The following is a 21,142-nucleotide window of genomic DNA, read 5'->3' as shown; positions in this document are numbered from 1 at the left end:
CAACCTCCCCGCACAACCCCTTGGTTCTTTCATCACTTCCCACTCAAAATACCCCCTTCATGGGGTTCCCCCTGCAACCACTTAAGAGGTACCACTCTCACTCTACCTCTGCCCTCACATCCATCCAGGAACCTGAGCAGACCTTCCAGGTGAGACAGAGGTTCACATGTCCCTCTTCTAACCTCATCTACTGCATTCGATGCTGTCGATGTAGCCTCCTTTATATCAGCGAATCCAAGCTTCGACTAAGTGACCGTTCCTGCCAACACTTCCACTCAGTCTGCCTGGGTCTGTTGGTTGGACACCATTTTAACTCTCCTCTCATTCCCACACTGACCTTTCTGTCCTGAGCTTCCTCCATTGCCAGAGTGAAGCCACACTCAAACGGAAAGAATAGAAGCTTATATTCCACGTGTCCACAAGATAATGGTATGATTCTGATTTTAAATAATTCCACTCTTTCCCCCTCTCACATTCTTGTGCCCTCCTACCCCACGGAGCACCTATTTCTCAAACTATCCCACCACTCCCCCCCCCCCCCCCCCCGTTCCCTTCTGCCTGTATCTCCCAATTTAACTTTACATTTTACTTTACCGCACCTTATCTGACACTTTTTTAGCAAAGATTCATATCTAAACCTTCGATCTGCCAATCTGATCCCTCTCACCCGCATAAACCCGTCACTTGCCAGACTTTCTCCCAGCATCTGGAGTTCCTTGTTTCTACATTTTGTCTCGCTCCCACCTCTTATCCAGCTTTCTTCCCCCCCATTACAATCAGACCGAAACTTCAAGTTCCTGGGCGTGCACATGACCGAAGATCTGTCCTGAGCTCAGTACATTGATACAATCGGAAAGAATGCTCATCAACCCCTCTCATTCCTTAAAAGATTGAGGACACTCGGTATATTAGTGGATACTCTATTGAACCTCAAAAGGTGTCCAATAGACAGCGTAACAGCTGGTTGCATCACAGCCGGGTTAAGTAACTCAAACATTCAGTAACTCAAACACCGAGGTGGCAACTTTTTCACATTGGTTAGTGGGCATATGTGGCGACTGCCAGAGGAAGTGATAGAGGCACATACAATTACCATGATCAAAGACATTTGGCCGGGTACATGAATAGGAAAGGTTTGCAGGGATACAGGCCAAGAGCAGGGATATGGGACGAGCTTGTGGATAGCTAGAGGAGGAGAGAGGGTTAATCTCGCTGATGGGGAACAGGTGCCCGATGTGTGTTGTTACATAAACTCCACATTGAGTTTGAACCTGTTTTGGATGTCGGTTTAAGCTTGCACAGATCAGCGATCGCCACTAATTCCTGGTTCCAACACACTGGCATGTGTACATAGTCCTTCATCAGGGTCATTACTGGGACATTGTCGGGCTGAGTGGGTCTCAGCTACAAGCAGGTGAGTGGAGCAGCCAGACACAGCAACTAACGTGGGAGAGAGTGTCCGGGCACAGAAAGTGGGATAGAGGAGAGAGACTGCGAGAACGGCGGAAGGTGGAGGATGGGCAGAGGAGAAAGAGGGAGCGTACGGAGGCAGGGATAGAGCGAGGCAGCCTGAGAGGAGGCATTGTGGACACATCATCGTGCAAGCGGAGTGTCCGGGCGAAAGAGGGGACAAGGAGTGGGCAAGAAAAGGGAGACAATGTGTGAGAGCATGGAAAAGAGTAGTGTGGGGGAGAATGGTAACAAGACCGAGGAGATGAGAAAATGAGAGAGAATGCAGAAATGAGGGAGGGAGGGAGGAGGAGAGGGAGGAAATGGGGAGATAAAGTGGGAGATGGAGAGAGACGCTACAAAGGAAGTTCGATCTGTTGCAGACGGACGGACGGACGGAGGGAACCCGTCGCTGTGCCCGGCCTCTCACCGCCACTGACGGGGCAGGTTTAGAGGGATATGGGCCAAATGCAGGCAGGTGGGACTAGTGTAGATGGGACATGTTGGCTTGTGGGGGCAAGTTGGGCCGAAGGGCCTGTGTCAACGCTGTATGACTCTGACTATGACTAACTGTCGGGATCCACAGACTCCCACGCCAAACTTCCTTCTCCAATTGCACCCACATCCCACCCCTCTTCCACCACAGTACACAAGCGGGCAGTATGGACTTCCAAGCACTCCCCAGGATCCGGGATGAAGAACGAGAGAGCAGCCTGGGATTCGTTCATGGAGTCTCAGGGCCAGGTAAGGAAGTCGGGGAGGGGTGTAGGGTGATGGTGAGTTTGGAGAGACACCCGTCAGTGTACAGATATCCCCCTGAGAGGGATATTCCCTTGCAACCCCACTCGGCTGAACTGTATATCACCGTATACCCTGAATTTACAGTCTTCAACACAGCCCACAGCCCCAGTATTCTTGGTGTCATCTGTAAACATACTAATCAGCCCATCTACGTGTAAGTCCAAGTCATTTATATGTATATCATAAACAACAGAGGCCCCAGCACAAATCCCCACAGACCTCCAGCCTGATTATTGTCCTTCCAACACAACCCTCAGTCTTCCATCAGTAAGCCTGTTCTGAATCCATGCACCAAGTGACTGTTAATCCTGTGCATCCTAATCTTCTGGATTTGCCCACAATAGGGCAACTTTATCAAATAATTCATGTAGACAACATCCACTGCCCTACCCTCGTCGATCACCTTCATCACCTCCTCAAAAACTCAATCAAGTTTGTAAGATGAGACCAGTCATGTACAAAGTCACACGTACTGTCCATTATTAACATATTCTCTTCCAAATAGGAGTAAATCTTATCCCCAAAAAAACCCTCTCCAGGTGAGGCTCACCGGCCTGGAAAAGGAACACCACGAGCTACTCTCATGGTCTCTGGGAGCTCGCCAGTGGCTAGAGAAGATGCACAGATCTGCATCGAGGTTCCCACTATCCTTCTCTCACAATAACCCGAGGTAGATTCCATCAGGTCCAGGGGATTTATCCTCCTCAATGCTCTTCAAGAGTTCCAACACATCTCAAACCTTGCATATTAGCATTCTCCACACTGATCTCACTGTCCTTTTCCTTGGTGAAAATAGATGCAAAGTGCCTCGCCGACATCCACAGACTCCAAGCACAAATTTCCTCCTTTATCCTTCCACGATCTATCTTCTCCCTGGTTACCCTCTTGTTATTAATGCAGGTATAAAAAGTCTTGGGATTTTCCTCTATCCGACTCGTCAAAGCCATTTTGGGCCTTCAAATTGCCAGTTTGAGTCCTTTCTTCTTTGCTTTGTATTCCTCAAAGGCCCTCTCTGATTTCATTTTTTTAAACCTTGAATATTCTTATTTTTATCTTTCTGGCCAAATGTACTACTTCTTTGGTCATCCAAGGCTCCTTCACCTTGCCGTTCTTATCCATCCTCCTCACGGGAACGTGCCAGTACTGAACTTAAAGCAATTGGATGTTAAATGACTTCCACATGTCTGATGTGGACTTACTCAATAACAACTGCTCCAAATGTACCCTCCTGAGTTGTAGCTCCCATTTGATGACTTACAGCCCTGTTTAGACCCTGTAGTTTAACCCTTCCTGAGTAGTACTAGCCAACCCTCCCTCCGGGGATATTCCCCCCCCCCTTCCCCTCAATTCAGGTTCCACCCGTCCCTTTTGTACAGGTCACTTCTGCCCAGAAGAGATCCCAATGGTCCATAAATATGAAGCACTGTTCTCTGCACCCTCAGTCATGCATTCATCAGTCCTACCTTCCCATACCTGCCAGTCAGTGTACAGATGCCCCCCTGAGAGAGATGGACTTCTTCTTCTTATCGAGTCCACACACAAGATGTCATGTGTATGTCATGTTGTCACTTGCGGGCAGAGCACCAAGGCAAATTCCTTGTATGTGAATATACTTGGCCAATAAACTTATTAATTCATTCATTCCTTCAAGATTAGAAGTTGTTCGGCCAGAGCTGAACAACTCTGGCATCTGCATACAATGGTGTCTGTCTTGTCGCTTCTTGTGCGTGGTGGTGGAAACAGGGTCGCGACGTGAACGCTCTTTCCTCGACCCCAGAGAGAGGGAGTGAGAGACAGCAGTCAGTGTACAGATATCCCCCTGAGAGAGAGGGGGGGACTGAAGGACATAGGTTGGTGCACAGGTCTCGGCCGAGGGCGGGGTGTACACGGCCCACCGTTATCTCTCTCTGCCTCAGTTGTCGTGGCATCCAACATGTCGGGCGCGGCGATGTATGAGCTGGTACGTGTCGGTCACGAGGAGCTGGTGGGGGAGATTATCCGTCTGGACGGAGAACTGGCCACCATTCAGGTCTACGAGGAAACCTGTATCCTTCTGCACGCTACTCCGGCTCGCCATTGTCCCCGCGAACGGTGCTGAGGACCACTGGAGCGGGTGGGGGATGTGGCGCCCACTGGGGACCCCGTGGTGAGGGTGGGTGGGATGAGCGGATGCGGGACTCCCCTCTGTGTGGGATCCCGGGCTGTGGGTGGGATGGTGTGGGGCTTTCCTCTGGAGACCACGGGGTCGGGTTGAGTGGGAGCGGGGTTCTGTGGGGCTCCCCTCTGGAGACGGGCCCTGTGTGGAATGGCTGGGAGGCAGGGCCCAGCCTGGGGGTTCCCTGGAAGGCAACCAGCCTGGGGCCCTGGATGGCTGGGAGGCTGGGCCCGACCTGGGGTCTGGGGCCTGGGGTTTGGGTTGCCCTGGGAGGCAGGGCCCGGCCTGGGGCCGCTCGCTCCCCGTGTGTTCCTGAGCCACCCGCAGCTGGAGTGTCCGTGGGAGACCCGGTACTGAGGACTGGGAAACCCCTGTCCGTGGAGCTCGGCCCGGGCATTATGGGGGCCATCTTCGACGGCATCCAGAGGCCCCTGAGCGACATCGGCTTGGCAACCGGTAGCATCTACATCCCTCGGGGCATCAACGTCAGCGCCCTGGGCACCAAGCGGCTCTGGGAGTTCACCCCCACCCACGGGCTCCGGGTGAGGGGGACGGGGAAGTGGGGTGAGGAGGAGGGAGGGAAGGAGTGGGAGGGGGGGGGGAGGGGGATGGGGAATGAGGGGTGGAGGGTGGGGGCAAGGGAGAGAGTGAGGGGGGGAGGGCAGATGGAGAGGGCAGATGGAGAGAGCAGGGGAGGGAGAGAGGGATGGGGATAGAGAAAGCGGGAGAGAGAGAAGGCGGGCGGGAGGGAGGAGAGTGGGGCAGTAGCAGGGGGAAAACGGAGGTGGGTGGAATGTGTGGTTCAGTGGCAGGGGGTGGTCAGGTTGTGGATGGTCAGTGTGGGGGGGGGGGGGTGGGTGCAGGTTGGAGGTGCTCTCACTGATCGCCCCCTCTCCCCCCCCCCCCCCCCCATCACTCAGGTGGGCAGCCACATGACGGGGGGAGATGTGTTCGGCTGCGTGGCTGAGAACTCCCTGATCCAGCACCGCATCCTGGTGCCCCCCCAAGCCCGTGGCACCGTCTGCTTCATCGCCCCCCCTGGAAACTACTGCATCAAGGTGGGTGAGGGGCGTAGGGGGAGGGAATGGATGGGGGAAGGGGGGGGGGTGAAATGGGTGGGGAGACAGAGAGGGCACGGGTGGAGGGAATGGGCGGGGGGAGCGGGAGGCGTTGGGTGGGGGGAGGGGGGGATAGGTGGGGGTCGGAGAGGTTGTGGGGGGAGTTTGGCGATGAGGGGAGGGAGAGTGTGGGAGGTGGTGGGGGAAGGAAGAGGTGGGAGGAGAGATGCAAAGGGAGGTTGGAGGGGAGTGGGTGAGGGGTAGTGGAGGTGAGGGTGAGGAAGGGCCAGGGGAGTAAGTGCTGGGGGAGAGTGAGGGCGGGACTTGTCCCGGGGGGTTGCGAGGGGTGCAGAGGGGGGCGTGGGTTTCCATGCGGTGGGTAGGGGGGTCTTCCCGGCAATGGGATGGAGGGTGTACAGGCGGTGGAGCGGGAGGAGTGGTAACACGGCGGACACTGACCCCCCCCCCCCCCCCACCCCCGCCACCCAGGACGTGGTGCTGGAGCTGGAGCTGGAGGGGGTGAGGGAGCAGCTGAGTATGTTTCACCTGTGGCCCGTGCGCCAGGTCCGGCCCAGCGCAGAGAAACTGCCCAGCGTCCGCCCGCTGCTCACCGGCCAACGGGTCCTCGACGCACTCTTCCCGTGAGTGGGTGGGGGGGGGGGGGGGGGGGGGGGAGGTGATAGAAAGTGTGTGTGTGTGCGGGGGGGGGGGGGGGGGGTAACAAAAGGGTGGCGGTGATAGAGGAGTGGGGGTGATAAAAATGGGGGTAGAAAAGGGGACGGCAGAGGGTGGGGGTGATAGAGGGGGGGGGTGACAGAGGGGGCAACAGAAATGAGTCGACAGAAAGGTGAGGAGACAAGGGTGGGGGTGCCAGTAGGGTGAGGGAGAACCAAGTGGTGGGGGAGACCGATTTTGAGGGGAGGGGCAGGGTGGTGGACTGAGAGTGGGGGGGGGGGCTGGCAAGCGGGAGGATCAAGGGGAACAGATGGGTAGTGTCTCTGGTTGTGACCTCCACCCCCCCCCCCCCCCCCAGCTGTGTGCTGGGCGGCACCACCGCCATCCCCGGTGCGTTTGGCTGCGGCAAGACGGTCATCGCCCAGTCCCTGTCCAAGTTCTCCAACAGCGATGTCATCGTTTACGTGGGCTGCGGCGAGCGCGGCAACGAGATGGCGGAAGTGCTACGGGACTTCCCCGAGGTACCACCGGGGGTGGTGGGGGGGGGGGGGCGTGTGCCTGGGGGTGTGTCTGGGCTGAGGGAGAGTCTGGGTTGGTGAGTGGCTGGGCTGGGGCAGTCTCTGGGCTGGGGGAGTGGCTGGGGGTGGCTGGGGTAGGGGATGCATGGGATGGTGAATGGGAGTGTAGACTGATCACCCATGAGATGTGTGGAGCCTGAGGGGGAGTCTGTACCCTGGGGATATCTCTGAGGACGTCTGCGATCACCAACACTCATGAGGAGGGATGTTTGTGGGACGCTTTTGCTGGGGTGGGACAGCCCGTCCATGCTCGGATTGATGCGGGGGGGGGGGGGGGGGGGGGGGGGTGGTCTCTGTGGTAACCATCTCTCTCCCTCCCTCCTCCCACCACCAAAGCTGACGCTGGAGGTGGATGGGAAGATGGAGACCATTATGAAGAGGACCACACTCATCGCCAACACCTCCAACATGCCGGTGGCTGCGCGTGAGGCTTCCATTTACACTGGTCAGTGCCATCCGACCACCGACCCCGTCCAGCTAGCCCACTGTTGTACTCCCCCCCCCCACCACTCGCACCAAGCTCCCACTGAGCTCCCGACCCCCCTTTACTCAACCTCCCCCCACCTTACCTTACAACCCTCCCCCTTGCCCTCTTTCCCCCCTCCCCAACATCCCTTACCCCTGACCCCCCCGAGACCTCTGACCCTTCACTTTATTCCCAACTGACATCTGGCCCTTAACAGCTGAGGAAGTGATCCTCTGAGACCCCTCTCCCCATCTTCCTGCTCCTCCTCCATCCACCTTCCTCCCCCCTCACTCTCCGTGGACCATCCCTCCCTCCTTCTCTCCCTTCTCGCCCTACTTGTCCTTTGCTCACACTCTCCCCGTTTCTCTGGTTGGAGGCTCCCTCTGGTCAGCACGCAACAAAAGCTTTTCACTGTACCTCAGTACACGCGACAATAAACAAAACTGAAACTTCCCCGCTCAACCCTCAACACTTCTTGCACTTTTCCCTCATCCCGTCTTCTCCGAAAGCATCGCCCACCAAGCCACACCTCCCCCACTCCCCGTCTCCAGTCTCCCCCAGCCTCTCCCATATTCTTCCCGTCTCCCCTTCCATCCATCCATCCCTCCCTCCCTCACTGCTTCCCCACCGACACTCGCCCACTACCTCTGTCGGACCCTACCCCTCACCCCTCCCTCCCTCCCTCACTGTCTCCCCACCGACACTCTCTGCCAGACTCTACCCCTCACCCCTCCACCTCCTGCCCCCCAGGTATAACGATCTCGGAGTATTTCCGTGACATGGGCTACAACGTCAGCATGATGGCGGACTCCACCTCCCGCTGGGCTGAAGCCCTCCGAGAAATCTCTGGCCGCCTCGCGGAGATGCCCGCGGGTAAGTAACTGGTCGCAAGGTGAAGCTCCCTGTGTACTGTCATATCACACACTCCCAGGGTTCATAGACTCGCCAGCCGCCTGCCACTTCTGCGGGCTGGGACAGTCTATGTTTCATGTCTACATGGATGGAATGTGTGAGGTTGCAGCCTCTGTCCCAATATTTGAAAGGGGTGCTCCTTGCGTTCTGGCTGTACTTCACTCCCACCTACCTTATCTTTGGACACCCGGTGCATAGGATAGAGGGTAGAGCAGAGGGTGTCCTGGTTGGGTTGCCCCTTGGCCTGGCCAAGCTGGCCATCCATGAGTCACGGCGCAGGCGGAAGAGAGCTCCCCCTGAGCCGGCTGCCTGCCCCTTCTCCGTGGGTACGTCCGTGCCCAGGTGTCATTAGAGAGGGACCACGCGTTGTCCACGGGCTCTCTGGGAGATGTCCTGCACCGGGCTGGGCACCGCGGGGGGTGGAACGTATCCTCAATAAGGATAATAATAATAATGCATTTTATTTGCTGGCGCCTTTCTGGATACCCAAGGACACCTTCCAGGACATAAAATCACAATACATTTATCAATATTAAAATCAAGTTGATTAAAAACAAAAACAAAAAAAACAAAAAAAATACACAAAACATTTTAAGTCATTAAAATCAGGGTGAAGATGGTGGAAGTTATGTTGGGTATGCTAATCTAAACAGGTGTGTTTTGAGTTGTGATTTGAATTGATCGATAGTGTCCAGGTGACGGATGGGAGGTGGGAGAGTGTTCCAGAGACGTGGGGCAGAGCAGCTGAAGGCTCTGGCACCCATGGTGCTGAGTCTAAATGTGGGGACAGTTAAAATTGCAGCTGAGGAGGAACGAAGTGACCGGGAAGGAGTGTATGGTAGCAGCAGGTCAGAGAGGTATTGGGGAGCAAGGTGGTGTAGGGCTTTGAAAGTCAGCAGTAAAATCATGTAGTTAATCCGGTGGTGCACAGGGAGCCAGTGGAGCTGAGTGAGGATGGGTGTGATGTGGTCCGATGATCTGGTGCGGGTGATGATCCGGGCTGCAGAGTTCTGAATGCATTGGCGGCGAGGAAGAAGTTTATTGGAGGAGCAAGTGAGGAGGGCGTTGCAGTAATCGATGCGGGATGTGACCAGAGCGTGGATGAGGACTTTTGTATTGTCTTTGGAGAGGGAGGGGCGGAGTCTGGATATGTCTGGAGTCTGGTTCGGAAAAAGAGGGAGATCTACAATAGTTATAGGCAGCATGGAGTAAATGAAGTGCTTGAGGAGTATAAAGAATGTAAAAAGAATCTTAAGAAAGAAATTAGAAAAGCTAAAAGAAGATATGAGGTTGCTTTGGCAAGTAAGGTAAAAGTAAATCCGAAGGGTTTCTACCGCTATATTAATAGCAAAAGGATAACGAGGGATAAAATTGGTCCATTAGAGAGTCAGAGTGGCCAACTATCTGCAGAGCCAAAAGAGATGGGGGAGATATTGAACAGTTTCTTTTCTTCGGTATTCACCAAGGAGAAGGATATTGAATTATGTGAGGTAAGGGAAACAAGTAGAGTAGCTATGGAAACTATGAGGATCAAAGAAGAGGAAGTACTGACACTTTTGAGAAATATAAAAGTGGATAAGTCTCCAGGTCCGGACAGGATATTCCCTAGGACATTGAGGGAAGTTAGTGTAGAAATAGCAGGGGCTATGGCAGAAATATTTCAAATGTCATTAGAAACGGGAATAGTGCCGGAGGATTGGCGTACTGCGCATGTTGTTCCATTGTTTAAAAAGGGGTCTAAGAGTAAACCTAGCAATTATAGACCTGTTAGTTTGACGTCAGTGGTGGGCAAATTAATGGAAAGAATACTTAGAGATAATATATATAAGCATCTGGATAAACAGGGTCTGATTAGGAACAGTCAACATGGATTTGTGCCTGGAAGGTCATGTTTAACTAATCTTCTTGAATTTTTTGAAGATGTTACTCGGGAAATTGATGAGGGTAAAGCAGTGGATGTTGTGTATATGGACTTCAGTAAGGCCTTTGACAAGGTTCCTCATGGAAGGTTGGTTAAGAAGGTTCAATGGTTGGGTATTAATGGTGGAGTAGCAAGATGGATTCAACAGTGGCTGAATGGGAGATGCCAGAGAGTAATGGTGGATGGTTGTTTGTCAGGTTGGAGGCCAGTGACGAGTGGGGTGCCACAGGGATCTGTGTTGGGTCCACTGTTGTTTGTCATGTACATCAATGATCTGGACGATGGCGTGGTAAATTGGATTAGTAAGTATGCAGATGATACTAAGATAGGTGGGGTTGCGGGTAATGAAGTAGTGTTTCAAAGTCTACAGAGAGATTTATGCCAGTTGGAAGAGTGGGCTGAAAGATGGCAGATGGAGTTTAATGCTGATAAGTGTGAGGTGCTACATCTTGGCAGGACAAATCAAAATAGGACGTACATGGTAAATGGTAGGGAATTGAAGAATGTAGGTGAACAGAGGGATCTGGGAATAACTGTGAACAGTTCCCTGAAAGTGGTATCTCATGTAGATAGGGTGGTAAAGAAAGCTTTTGGTGTGCTGGCCTTTATAAATCAGAGCATTGAGTATAGAAGTTGGGATGTAATGTTAAAATTGTACAAGGCATTGGTGAGGCCAATTCTGGAGTATGGTGTACAATTTTGGTCGCCTAATTATAGGAAGGATGTCAACAAAATAGAGAGAGTACAGAGGAGATTTACTAGAATGTTGCCTGGGTTTCAGCAACTAAGTTACAGAGAAAGGTTGAACAAGTTAGGGCTTTATTCTTTGGAGCGCAGAAGGTTAAGGGGGGACTTGATAGAGGTTTTTAAAATGATGAGAGGGATAGACAGAGTTGACGTGGAAAAGCTTTTCCCACTGAGAGTAGGGAAGATTCAAACAAGGGGACATGACTTGAGAATTAAGGGACTGAAGTTTAGGGGTAACATGAGGGGGAACTTCTTTACTCAGAGAGTGGTAGCTGTGTGGAATGATCTTCCAGTGAAGGTGGTGGAGGCAGGTTCGTTTTTATCATTTAAAAATAAATTGGATAGTTATATGGATGGGAAATGAATGGAGGGTTATGGTCTGAGCGCAGGTATATGGGACTAGGGGAGATTATGTGTTCGGCACGGACTAGAAGGGTCGAGATGGCCTGTTTCCGTGCTGTAATTGTTATTATATGGTTATATGTTGCGGAGATGAAAGTATGCAGAGCGTGTGATATTGCTGATGTGGGGGCCAAAGGAAAGTGTACTGTCCAGAATGACGCCGAGACTTTTGACATGGGAGGAGGTGGGTATGGGTGAGCCATCAACTGAAATGGTGAACGGGTGGGTTTTGGAGAGTGTGGACTTTGAGCCAATTAGCATGATTTCTGTTTTATTTCCATTGGGTTTTACAAGGTTGAGTGACATCCAGTTGCTGATAGCTTGAAGACAGGTGGTGAGGGCAGTTGGGGGAAGGGAGGTGTTTGGTTTTGTGGAGAGGTAAAGTTGTGTATCATCGGCGTAGCAGTGAAAATTGATTCCAAAATGACGGAGAATATTGCCAAGAGGTTGAATATAGATGATAAAAAGCAGTGGCCCCAGCACCGATCCCTGCGGAACACCATGGGTGACTGTGGCAGTTATGGATGTGACTTTATTTCCCTGGATGAACTGTTTTCTGTCATGTAGATAGGACCTGAACCAAAGTAGTGCACTGTTGTTGATGCCGGTGGCAGATAGACGTTCAAGAAGAATTGGGTGGGAGATGGTGTCAAAGGCTGCTGTGAGGTCGAGGAGGATCAGGATGGATAAGTGGCCGGTGTCAGCTGCGAGAAGGAGATCATTTGTAATTTTTACCAAGGGTGTTTCAGTGCTGTGATGGCGGCGAAAACCAGACTGAAATGGTTCATAGAGGTTATTGTTTTGAAGGTGGACTTGAAGTTGTGTCGCTACTGTCCTTTCCAGAAGTTTAGTGATGAATGGGAGGTTGGAGATGGGGCGGTAGTTATTTGGATTGTTTGGATCAGAACCTGTTTTTTTTAGAATCGGGGTGACAGAAGCTGTTTTGAGAGATGTAGGGACAGTAGCAGTTGATAGGGAGGAGTTAATTATGGACGTTATGATGGGTGAGATAGAGGGCAGACAGGATTTAACCAGGACAGTAGGGATGGGATCAAGCAAGCAGGAGGAGTTCTTGGACTTGGTGATGAGTTTAGTTATTTCTTCGACTGGTGGAAGCTGGAAAGTAGATAGGGTGGAGAGTGGGGAGTCCAATGTGTAAGTCCAGGGTGGGCTGTTGTGAGCAGAAGCTGAGAAAGAGTTCAATTGGTGATGAATGCTGGTGATTTTGGTACTGAAGAAGTCCAAAAACGTACTACACTGAGCAGTGGAGGTGAGGTGATTCGAGGTTTCAGGAGGCTTAAGTAGTTTGTTGACAGTGGAGAATAAAGTCCGAGTGTTATTTTCACTGTTGTTGATGATGTTGGAGCAGTAGGGGGATTTAGCAGCAGTCAGGGCATCTTTATATGAGAGAAGATGATCTGGATGCATTTGGTGGTGAATAGTTAGTCCAGTTTTCTTTGTAAGTCTCTCCAGACGCCGGCCCACCATTTTCATATGGCGGAGTTCAGGAGTGTACCACGGAGATGACCTGCTAAAAGAGACTGTACGGGTTTTCAAAGGAGCCAAGGAGTTTAATGAGTGGGATAAACAGTCATTGTAGTGAGCAACCAGGTTAGCAATGCAGAGTGGGGGGGGGGGGGGGGGGGGGGGGGGGGGGGGGGGGAAGTAGGATGAAGAGAGTTACTGATTAGTCTGTTGAGTTCCACTTGATTACTGTTTTTCAGATTACGGAAGGATATGGTGCGCTTCAGGTTGCGTTTAGGGAGTGGCAGATTAATATCAAAAAGGACAGTTTTATGGTCTGAAATGGGAAGCTCTGTAGATTTAAGATTGTATGGTGTCACTCCAGAGCAACAGACTAAATCTAAAATATGGCCTGATGGTGATATAATCATTTAATTTTCAGTATATTTGGTATTTAAGAATATTTGCTTTACTTTGTGTTATGGTGGTGGGTTTATTGGTAATGTTTTGTATTGTACGTATTATTATTGTAAATAATTGATTAAATTTGTTTTTGCTTAACAAAAAGGGGCATTTCCGGGACCCCTCTGGGCACCGCGCGTGTGTGTGTGTGTGGAGGGGAGGGAGGGGGGGTCGAATGCATCTCGGACAAGGAATGCAGTATAGTTATTTAACGTTTAGTATATTTGGTATTGAGGAATATTTAAGTATACTAGATAATTCGTGTATTTGGTGTTGGGTGTGTTCTTACTGTTTGTGTTGTAAATATTATTGTTGTAAATAATTGATCACATTTATTTTTTTTGAAAAAAAGGGCACGGGTCAGACACAGAGTGAAGCTCCCTCTACACCGCCCTGTCCCACACTCCCAGGGGCACGGGTCAGACACAGAGTGGAGCTCCCTCTACACTGCCCCGTCGCACACTCCCAGGGGCACGGGTCAGACACAGAGTGCAGCTCCCTCTACACTGCCCCGTCCCACACTCCCAGGGGCACGGGTCAGACACAGAGTGGAGCTCCATGGGTTAGACCACACTGGGAGTTCGGAGCACGGCCCAGTCTGACCTCTCTCTTCCTCCCTCTCCACAGACAGCGGGTACCCGGCCTATCTCGGCGCCAGGCTGGCCTCATTCTACGAGCGGGCGGGACGGGTGAGGTGCCTGGGGAGTCCAGAGAGAGAGGGGAGTGTCAGCATTGTCGGAGCGTGAGTGGGGTGATGGGGCTGAGGTGGGAGTGGGAAGAAGGGTAGGACGGGTGGCATTGGGGGGGTGGGAGGCAACAGTGGGGGTGGGAGGAGATGCGGCAGTGGGTGGGGTGGGAGGGGTGGTGTGGGGAAGGGAATGATCAAGAGCAGGTGACGGAGGGAGGGAGTGCCGAAGGGAGGAAAGGGGTCGAGTGGTAACGAGCGCAGGTATATTTTAGATCATAAGAAGACAAAGACAGAATTAGGCCATTTTGCCCATCGATTCTGCCCCGCCATTCGATCACGACTGATCTATCTTTCCCTCTCAACCCTATTCTCCTGGCTTCTCCCCTTAACCTCGTACAAATTAAGAATCTCTATCTCTGCTTTAAAAATAAACAATGATTTGGCCTCTACTGCCGTCTGTGGCAATGAATTGCACAGATTCGCCACCCTCTGGCGAATGACATTCCTCCTCATCTTTCTAAAAGTACCTCCCTTTATTCTGTGCCCTCTGGTCCTAGACTCTCCCGCTAATGAAACATCCTTTCTACATCCACTCTATTTAGGCTTTTCAATATTCGAGGGGGCAAAGATACGAGGTGCCCTTTAGGGGAAAGGGAAGGAATGAGCGAGTGGAAAGGAGGAGGAGGAACAGATGGATGAGTGAGAGCGGTGAGGGAGATGGGTGTATGGGGCCGAGCAGGAGGAGACAATGTCGGTGCCTGGGTGGGATTGACAGTGGGGGGGGGGGGGGGGGGGGGGGTCCAGAGGAGGAGGGAAGGGGTGAGGGCAATGGAGGGGAGCCGAGAGCACAGTCCCACTGTGACCCTCCCCACTCTCCACAGCTATGTAGAGGGTCCTGTCATGGGTCCTACTGTAACCACCTTCCCATCCCTCTTCCACCCCATCCTCCTCCTTCACTCCCCCCCCCCCCCTCCCCCCTCCCTCCCTCCCCTCACAGGGTCTCGCCCCCCGGAGGGGATTTCTCTGATCCGGTCACCGCTGCGACTCTCGGCATCGTTCAGGTGAGCTCTGCTGCCCTTTGACCTTCCCTGGCCCATGGCCTGGCACAGTGGCATTTATCGCGCCCCGCTCCTCATTGCCCGGTGGGATAGGGCGTAGCTGACCCACGCAGCCCGTGACGGAGCTCCCATCCTGCAGGCGGGAGCCGCTGATGGTGCCCGGTCGGGGCGGTGGGGGAAATTTACAGGTGGTGGGTGTGGGGGTTAGAGGGGGTGTGTGGTCAGGGTCTGTCGCAGTAGCCTGTGTGGGCAACCATAGGGCATGTGTACATACATAGTGATGGTGCATGCACACTGCAAGTTAAGTCAAGTCAAGTCAAGTTTATTTGTCACATACACATACGAGATGTGCAGTGAAATGAAAGTGGCAATGCTCGCGGACTTTTGTGCAAAAGACAAACAACCAAACAACCAAACAAACTATAAACACAATCATAACGCACATATTCTTTTACATAATAAATAATGGAAGGAAAAACGTTCAGTAGAGTTAGTCCCTGGTGAGATAGGTGTTTACAGTCCGAATGGCCTCTGGGAAGAAACTCCTTCTCAACCTCTCCGTTCTCACCGCATGGCAACGGAGGCGTTTGCCTGACCGTAGCAGCTGGAACAGTCCGTTGCAGAGGTGGAAGGGGTCTCTCATGATATTGTTGGCTCTGGAGTTGCACCTCCTGATGTATAGTTCCTGCAGGGGGGCAAGTAAAGTTCCCATAGTGCGTTCGGCCGAACGCACTACTCTCTGCAGAGCCTTCTTGTCCCTGGCAGAGCAGCAGTGGTGGAGGCAGGGAGAGTGGAGGGGGTAGGGCGTAGGGTAGTGGAGAAATGGTATGTGGAGGGAGTGTGGGTTGGGGGTGGTGGAGGGAGGGAGGTAGTGTGGAGGGGGGGAGGGATGGGGGTGGTGGAGGGAGGGTTGAGGGTGGTTGAGTGATGGACTATGGACCCAACACCAATCTCAGGGGTCACCAAATCATTGACCAAACAGCAGCTTGAACCCTCCAACTCCGCCTATGTCTCCCCTTCTTTGTAACCCCCTCCTGTCCCTACATCTCCCCCTTTCTCAGTAACCCTCTCACTCATTCCCTCCCTTTCTCTGTAAGTCCCTCCTGATCCTTCCACCCCCCCCCCCCCCCACGATCTTTGTGACCACCTCCTGCCCCGACACGCCGCCCTTTCCCAGTAATCCCATCCCCAGCCCACTCCAGTCTCTCACGGCCCCCTTGTGTGGGTAATCCTGGTCTTATTCACCGCCACCTCCGGCTGCTCCACCACTGACGGGCCTGTCCCCAGCGGCTGGCAATCTGAGCTGCAGTTACAATCACTATCGCTCTCCCGTCATAGTATCCTGTCTGCACTGTCTGCTCTCGCCGAGATCAGATTCACACAGCCCCCAGGCCCCGAAACTGGGACGGATTGTGAAACATGAAGCTTCAACCGGTTGCTCCGTAGCCGACCATGGAAAATAACTCCACCGCTGACAGCCTGGGGCAGATCCCCCCCATTGTGGGAGGGGCGGTGAGGGAGCACCGCGCTGTGGGAGGGGCGGTGAGGGAGCGCCAAGCTGTGGGAGGGGCGGTGAGGGAGCGCCACGCTGTGGGAGGGGCGGTGAGGGAGCGCCACGCTGTGGGACTGGCGGTGAGGGAGCGTCCCTATTTCCCTGGCTCACCTCTCGCCGCCCCGTCCTGCTCCAGGTGTTCTGGGGACTGGACAAGAAGCTGGCCCAGCGCAAACACTTCCCCTCAGTCAACTGGCTGGTGAGCTACAGCAAGTACGCACGCCTGCTCGACGATTACTACGACATGCACTTCCCCGAGTTTGTCGCGCTCCGCACCCGCACCAAGGAGATCCTGCAGGAGGAGGAGGACCTGGCCGAGATCGTGCAGCTGGTGGGCAAGGTGAGGACGCACAATGTGTTCATATTTGTATAAGAAGGAACTGCAAATGCTGGAAAGTCGAAGGTACACAAAAATGCTGGAGAAACTCTGCGGGTGCAGCAGCATCTATGGAGCGAAGGAAATAGGCAACGTTTCGGGCCGAAACGTTGCCTATTTCCTTCGCTCCATAGATGCTGCTGCACCCGCTGAGTTTCTCCAGCATTTTTGTGTACCTTCATATTTGTATATGTCTGTTTGTGTTAGTTTGTGTGTCTGTGTGTGTGGGGGTCTGCTTATGTGTCTGTGTGTGTTTGTGTATGTCTGTACATTGTGTGCGTGTGTGGTGTGGAGTAATTCAACCGAGAACGAGGCCTTTCGGCCAACATGCAGTCCCCATCTCCACCGATCCCGTACACCGGTACTTGTTCTATAACCTTCTCTGCCTTCACGATTGGTGTTTGTGAGGCTCTTTGCCTCCACCCCGTGGTCACTGCGGGCTCAAGAGGAAATCAAGTTCCCTTCAAACCCCTCTGCACACTCCACCCCTTCATGAACCTTCGCTGTAATCCTCGACTGAATCAAATGATATGGGGGAATAGCAGGAAACGGGGTACTGATTTTGGATGATCAACCATGATCATATTGAATGGCGGTGCTGGCTCGAAGGGCCGAATGACCTACTCTTGTACCTATGCTTCTATAACACCCCAGCATGGGTGAAAGACTGCCACTCTGTCCCCATCATGTGTTCAGCTGCATCAGCTCAGCAACACCGCTGTGTGTGCGTGTGTGTGTGTGTGTGCGTGTGTGCGTGCGTGTGTGTGTGTGTGTGCGTGTGTGTGTGTGTGTCAGTGTGTAACTGTCGCGCTCCGTCCCTGGAGACGGGGGAGAGTGCGGATACTGATATATGGGGCCAAGGATGGGAGGAGAGGAGCCTGTGGGTCAGTCACTGTCCGTGGAGGGAAACACAGGCCATGCCTCTGGCCAGACGCTGCACCTGCACTGGTGGATCTCCTCTGCACCCCCTCTCCCCCCCCCCCCTTCCAGTGTGCTCCCACATTGCCCCTAGTCTGGCGACCGGAAAGATGAACGATACTCCAGTCGTGGCTCCACTAGTCCGAAGACCCGCACCCCCCTCCCCCCCCCCCCCCCCCCCGCGCATCCTCCATTCTCCCCGCGCCCTGTCCCTGAGTCTGCCCGTGGCCCCTCTACTCTCTCCGTGGCCCCTCCACTCTCTCTGAGTCTCCACTCGCGACCCCCTGCACTCTCCCCATGGCTCACTGTGAGTGTGTGTGTGTGTCCCATTCCACAGGCATCGCTGGCCGAGCTGGACAAGATCACGCTGGAAGTGGCCAAACTGCTGAAGGACGACTTCCTGCAGCAGAACGGACACGCCCCCTACGACAGGTGAGGGTGGGGGTGTGTGGGGTGTGTGTGTGTGTGGGGGGGGGTGAGAGGGAAAGGGATTCGGGGTGAGAGGAGGACGGAGAGATTCAGGGTGGGGGATACAGGGGAGAGAGGGGGTGTGGGATTCAGGCTGGGGGGGGGGGAGATTCGGAGAGAGGTGGGGGGATTCGGGGTGAGGAGGGAGAGGTTCAGGTTGGGGGATGCAAGGGGAGAGGGGCTGGGGTGGGCAGAGCGATAGGAGGAGACCGCTCTGCCCCTCTCTCTGGGCTGTTCCAGGCGACCGCTCAGGATTTTTTCACTGTATAAAACGAAAGTCTGCTGGATATGGGAGATGGAATGGGAAATGTCCTCAACCACAGTAGGTTAGAGGACATCAGTGAAGGGAGACGCGGAGTTAACATTCGGAGCAAACAGCGGGCAAGCAGCTGGCCTTGGTGCAGCTTCAATCTGTGTGATGTTGTGACCATGTGCTCTCTGTGGCTCAACACATATTCTCAGGCTGCTCTGCTTCCTTGCACCTCTGTAAGTTACCCCCATGAAGATCGGGTAGACGGCCTGAACAATTTTCCCAGGGTGGAAATTTCAAAATACAGAATCACGAGTGTTTGATTGTAATATTTACAGACAATGGAACAATGAAATTCTTTCTTGCATCAGCGAGGCCAAGCCTGAGCTGCAGGGAGAGGTTGAGCAGGCTAAACTTTATTCCTTGGAATGCAGGAGGATGAGCGGTGATCTTACAGAGGTTTATAAGATCATGAGAGGAATATATAAGTTAAATGCAGTCTTTTGACCAGAGTAACATAGAAACATAGGTGCAGGAGGAGGCCATTCGGCCCTTCGAGACAGCACCGCCATTCATTGTGATCATGGCTGTTCGTCCCCTGTCAATAACCCGTGCCTCCCTTCTCCCCATATCCCTTGACGCCACTAGCCCCTGGAGCTCTATCCAACTCTCTCTTAAATCCCTCCAGTGATTTGGCCTCCATAAATCCCTCCAGTGATTTGGCCTCCAAATCAGGTCTCCCGAGTAGGGGAATCGAGAACCAGAGGACATAGGTTTAAGGTGAGAGGTGAAAGGCGAAATATTGAATATGAACCTGATGGGCAACTTTTCTTTCCACAAAGGGTGGAACTAGCTGCCGAGGGAGGTGTTTGAGTCAGGTACTATCTATCACAACATTTAACAACCATTTGGACAGGTACATTGATACCATCCAAGATCACAAGACATTGCAGCGAATTGTGGACGCAGCGCAGACCACCACACAAACTAACTTCCCTTCCACTGACTCCATTTATACCTCACATTGCCTCGGCAAGGCCAGCAGCATAATCAAGGACGAGTCGCACCCTGGCCACTCCCTCTTCTCCCCTCTCCCATCAGGCAAAAAGTATAGAAGTGTTTTATCGGGCAACTGAATCATCCAACCACACCTGAGCTGGGTGTATATATTTATATAATGGTATATGGACACACTGATCTGTTCTGTATTCATGCCTACTATATTCTGTTGAGCTGAAGCAAAGCAAGAATTTCATTGTCCTATCTGGGACACGAGACTTGACTTGAACTTGAACTCTCTTGACTTGACTTGAACTGAGACGAATATGGGCCAAACCCAGTCAGATGGGACCAGTGTAGACTGAAGGGCCTGTTTCCACGCCTTGACTGCAGGTACTGCCCCTTCTACAAGACGGTGGGGATCCTGCAGAACATCATCGCCTTCTACGACTTGGCGCGACACTCGGTGGAGACCACGGCTCACTCTGATAACCGCCTCACCTGGGCCATTATCCGAGACAACCTGGGCGACGTCCTATACAAGCTGAGCGCCATGAAGTTCAAGGTCAGGGATCCTAGGGTGGGGCGTGGTGGTAGGGAGGGAGGGAGAGCGAGATATTGGGAGGAGGGAGGGAGGCGGGGAAGAAAGGGTCGGAGAGACGGAGAGAGAGGATTAAAGAGGATGGGGGGGGGGGGGGGAATGGGGGGACGGAAAATGTGGAGGGAGGGAGGGAGCGGGAGGAGAGCGAATGAGGTGTGACAAGGGGGGGGGGGGGTAGAGCAAAGAGGGTTAAGAAAGTGTTGCCTCCACTGCCCTCTGTGGCAGCTAATTGTCACTGCCCCCCCCCCCCCCCCCCAGGACCCCATCAAAGACGGGGAGGCGAAGATTAAGGCAGACTACGCGCTGCTGCTGGAAGAAATGCAAACCGCGTTCCATAACTTGGAGGACTGAAGGTGCGCGCTCTATAGGCGCTTCTCCAAGCTCTCCGTGAAAAATAAAACCAATATTTCAACACCGATCTGGACTCTGGCCACCTCTGTCGAAATCCCGGGCGGGAGGAGGTGGTTGAGGGGGAGTGGGGTTTGGGGGCCAAGGCCTCCGATGTGAGGTGGCTGCCGGGGTGTGGATGGTGGGAGTGGATCGGGGAAGGGAGTGGGGTGCGAGGGTTAACGCCTGGGATGGGGAGTGCCTCCCGGGTTGTGGGTGGGGAGAGGTGGCGAGAGGGTTAACGCTCTCCCTGGCCGCCTGCCCGTTCTCACATCAGCGCGGTGCATTCCCCTACCCGTCTCATAAGGAACCAGGAACAGCCCAGCCCTCAGCAACAGGTGGAAGGAAGGGCGGCGACCCCCCCCCCCCCCCCCCCCCCCCCCCCCCCGGAGCGCCGCTACACTCGGGAGGCCGTAACTCTCTCCGTCCCTCTCACCACACGTACACCCCAACCCCCCGCTCCTCACACTTTCTCTCCCCCTCCCCCTCCACCTCTCGTCTCTCTCAACACACATTCCTTCCCCATCGAGAACATTTCCTCTTTCCCCGAACGTTGGGTCCCTTTTCACCCTGACCCCGCCCCCCTTTCTCCCCGCCGCACTTTCTCTCCCTCTCCCCTCTGCTATCCCACTCCGTCTCCCCCCTCACCCCCCTTCCTCCGTCTCCCCCTCTCGATCTCCCACTCCCACACACACTTCCCACCGCACAGGGACCGGTCAACGTGACCGACATGAAGGTCACAAGACAGCGGCCGC

General features: G+C 53.6%; 1 protein-coding gene across 1 annotated transcript; it reads left to right on the top strand.

The window, feature by feature from the left end:
• The first annotated feature begins 1,359 nt into the window (after positions 1–1,359).
• LOC116986852 (V-type proton ATPase catalytic subunit A-like) lies at positions 1,360–20,418 on the top strand. Its single transcript, XM_033042606.1, has 15 exons — positions 1,360–1,414; positions 2,096–2,193; positions 4,167–4,295; positions 4,733–4,947; positions 5,326–5,463; positions 5,953–6,104; positions 6,497–6,659; positions 7,053–7,161; positions 7,933–8,055; positions 13,718–13,832; positions 14,776–14,839; positions 16,525–16,728; positions 18,020–18,114; positions 19,793–19,964; positions 20,259–20,418. The coding sequence occupies exons 2-15, from the start codon at positions 2,112–2,114 to the stop codon at positions 20,349–20,351; spliced, it is 1,854 nt and encodes a 617-aa protein (XP_032898497.1). The 5' UTR covers positions 1,360–1,414; positions 2,096–2,111; the 3' UTR covers positions 20,352–20,418.
• The last annotated feature ends 724 nt before the right edge of the window (positions 20,419–21,142 follow it).

This window comes from Amblyraja radiata, chromosome 24 (genome assembly GCF_010909765.2).
Source record: "Amblyraja radiata isolate CabotCenter1 chromosome 24, sAmbRad1.1.pri, whole genome shotgun sequence".
NCBI classification, from domain to species: Eukaryota; Metazoa; Chordata; class Chondrichthyes; order Rajiformes; family Rajidae; genus Amblyraja; species Amblyraja radiata.
This window is presented reverse-complemented; position numbering and strand designations above follow the sequence as displayed.

Coding starts and splice junctions, on each gene's coding strand:
- LOC116986852 (XM_033042606.1), top strand. CDS start 2,112: ATGGACTTCCAAGCACTCCCCAGGATCCGGGATGAAGAACGAGAGAGC. Junction 6,105..6,496: donor GTCCTCGACGCACTCTTCCC/GTGAGTGGGTGG, acceptor CCCCCCCCCCAG/CTGTGTGCTGGGCGGCACCA. Junction 16,729..18,019: donor TCGTGCAGCTGGTGGGCAAG/GTGAGGACGCAC, acceptor CCCATTCCACAG/GCATCGCTGGCCGAGCTGGA.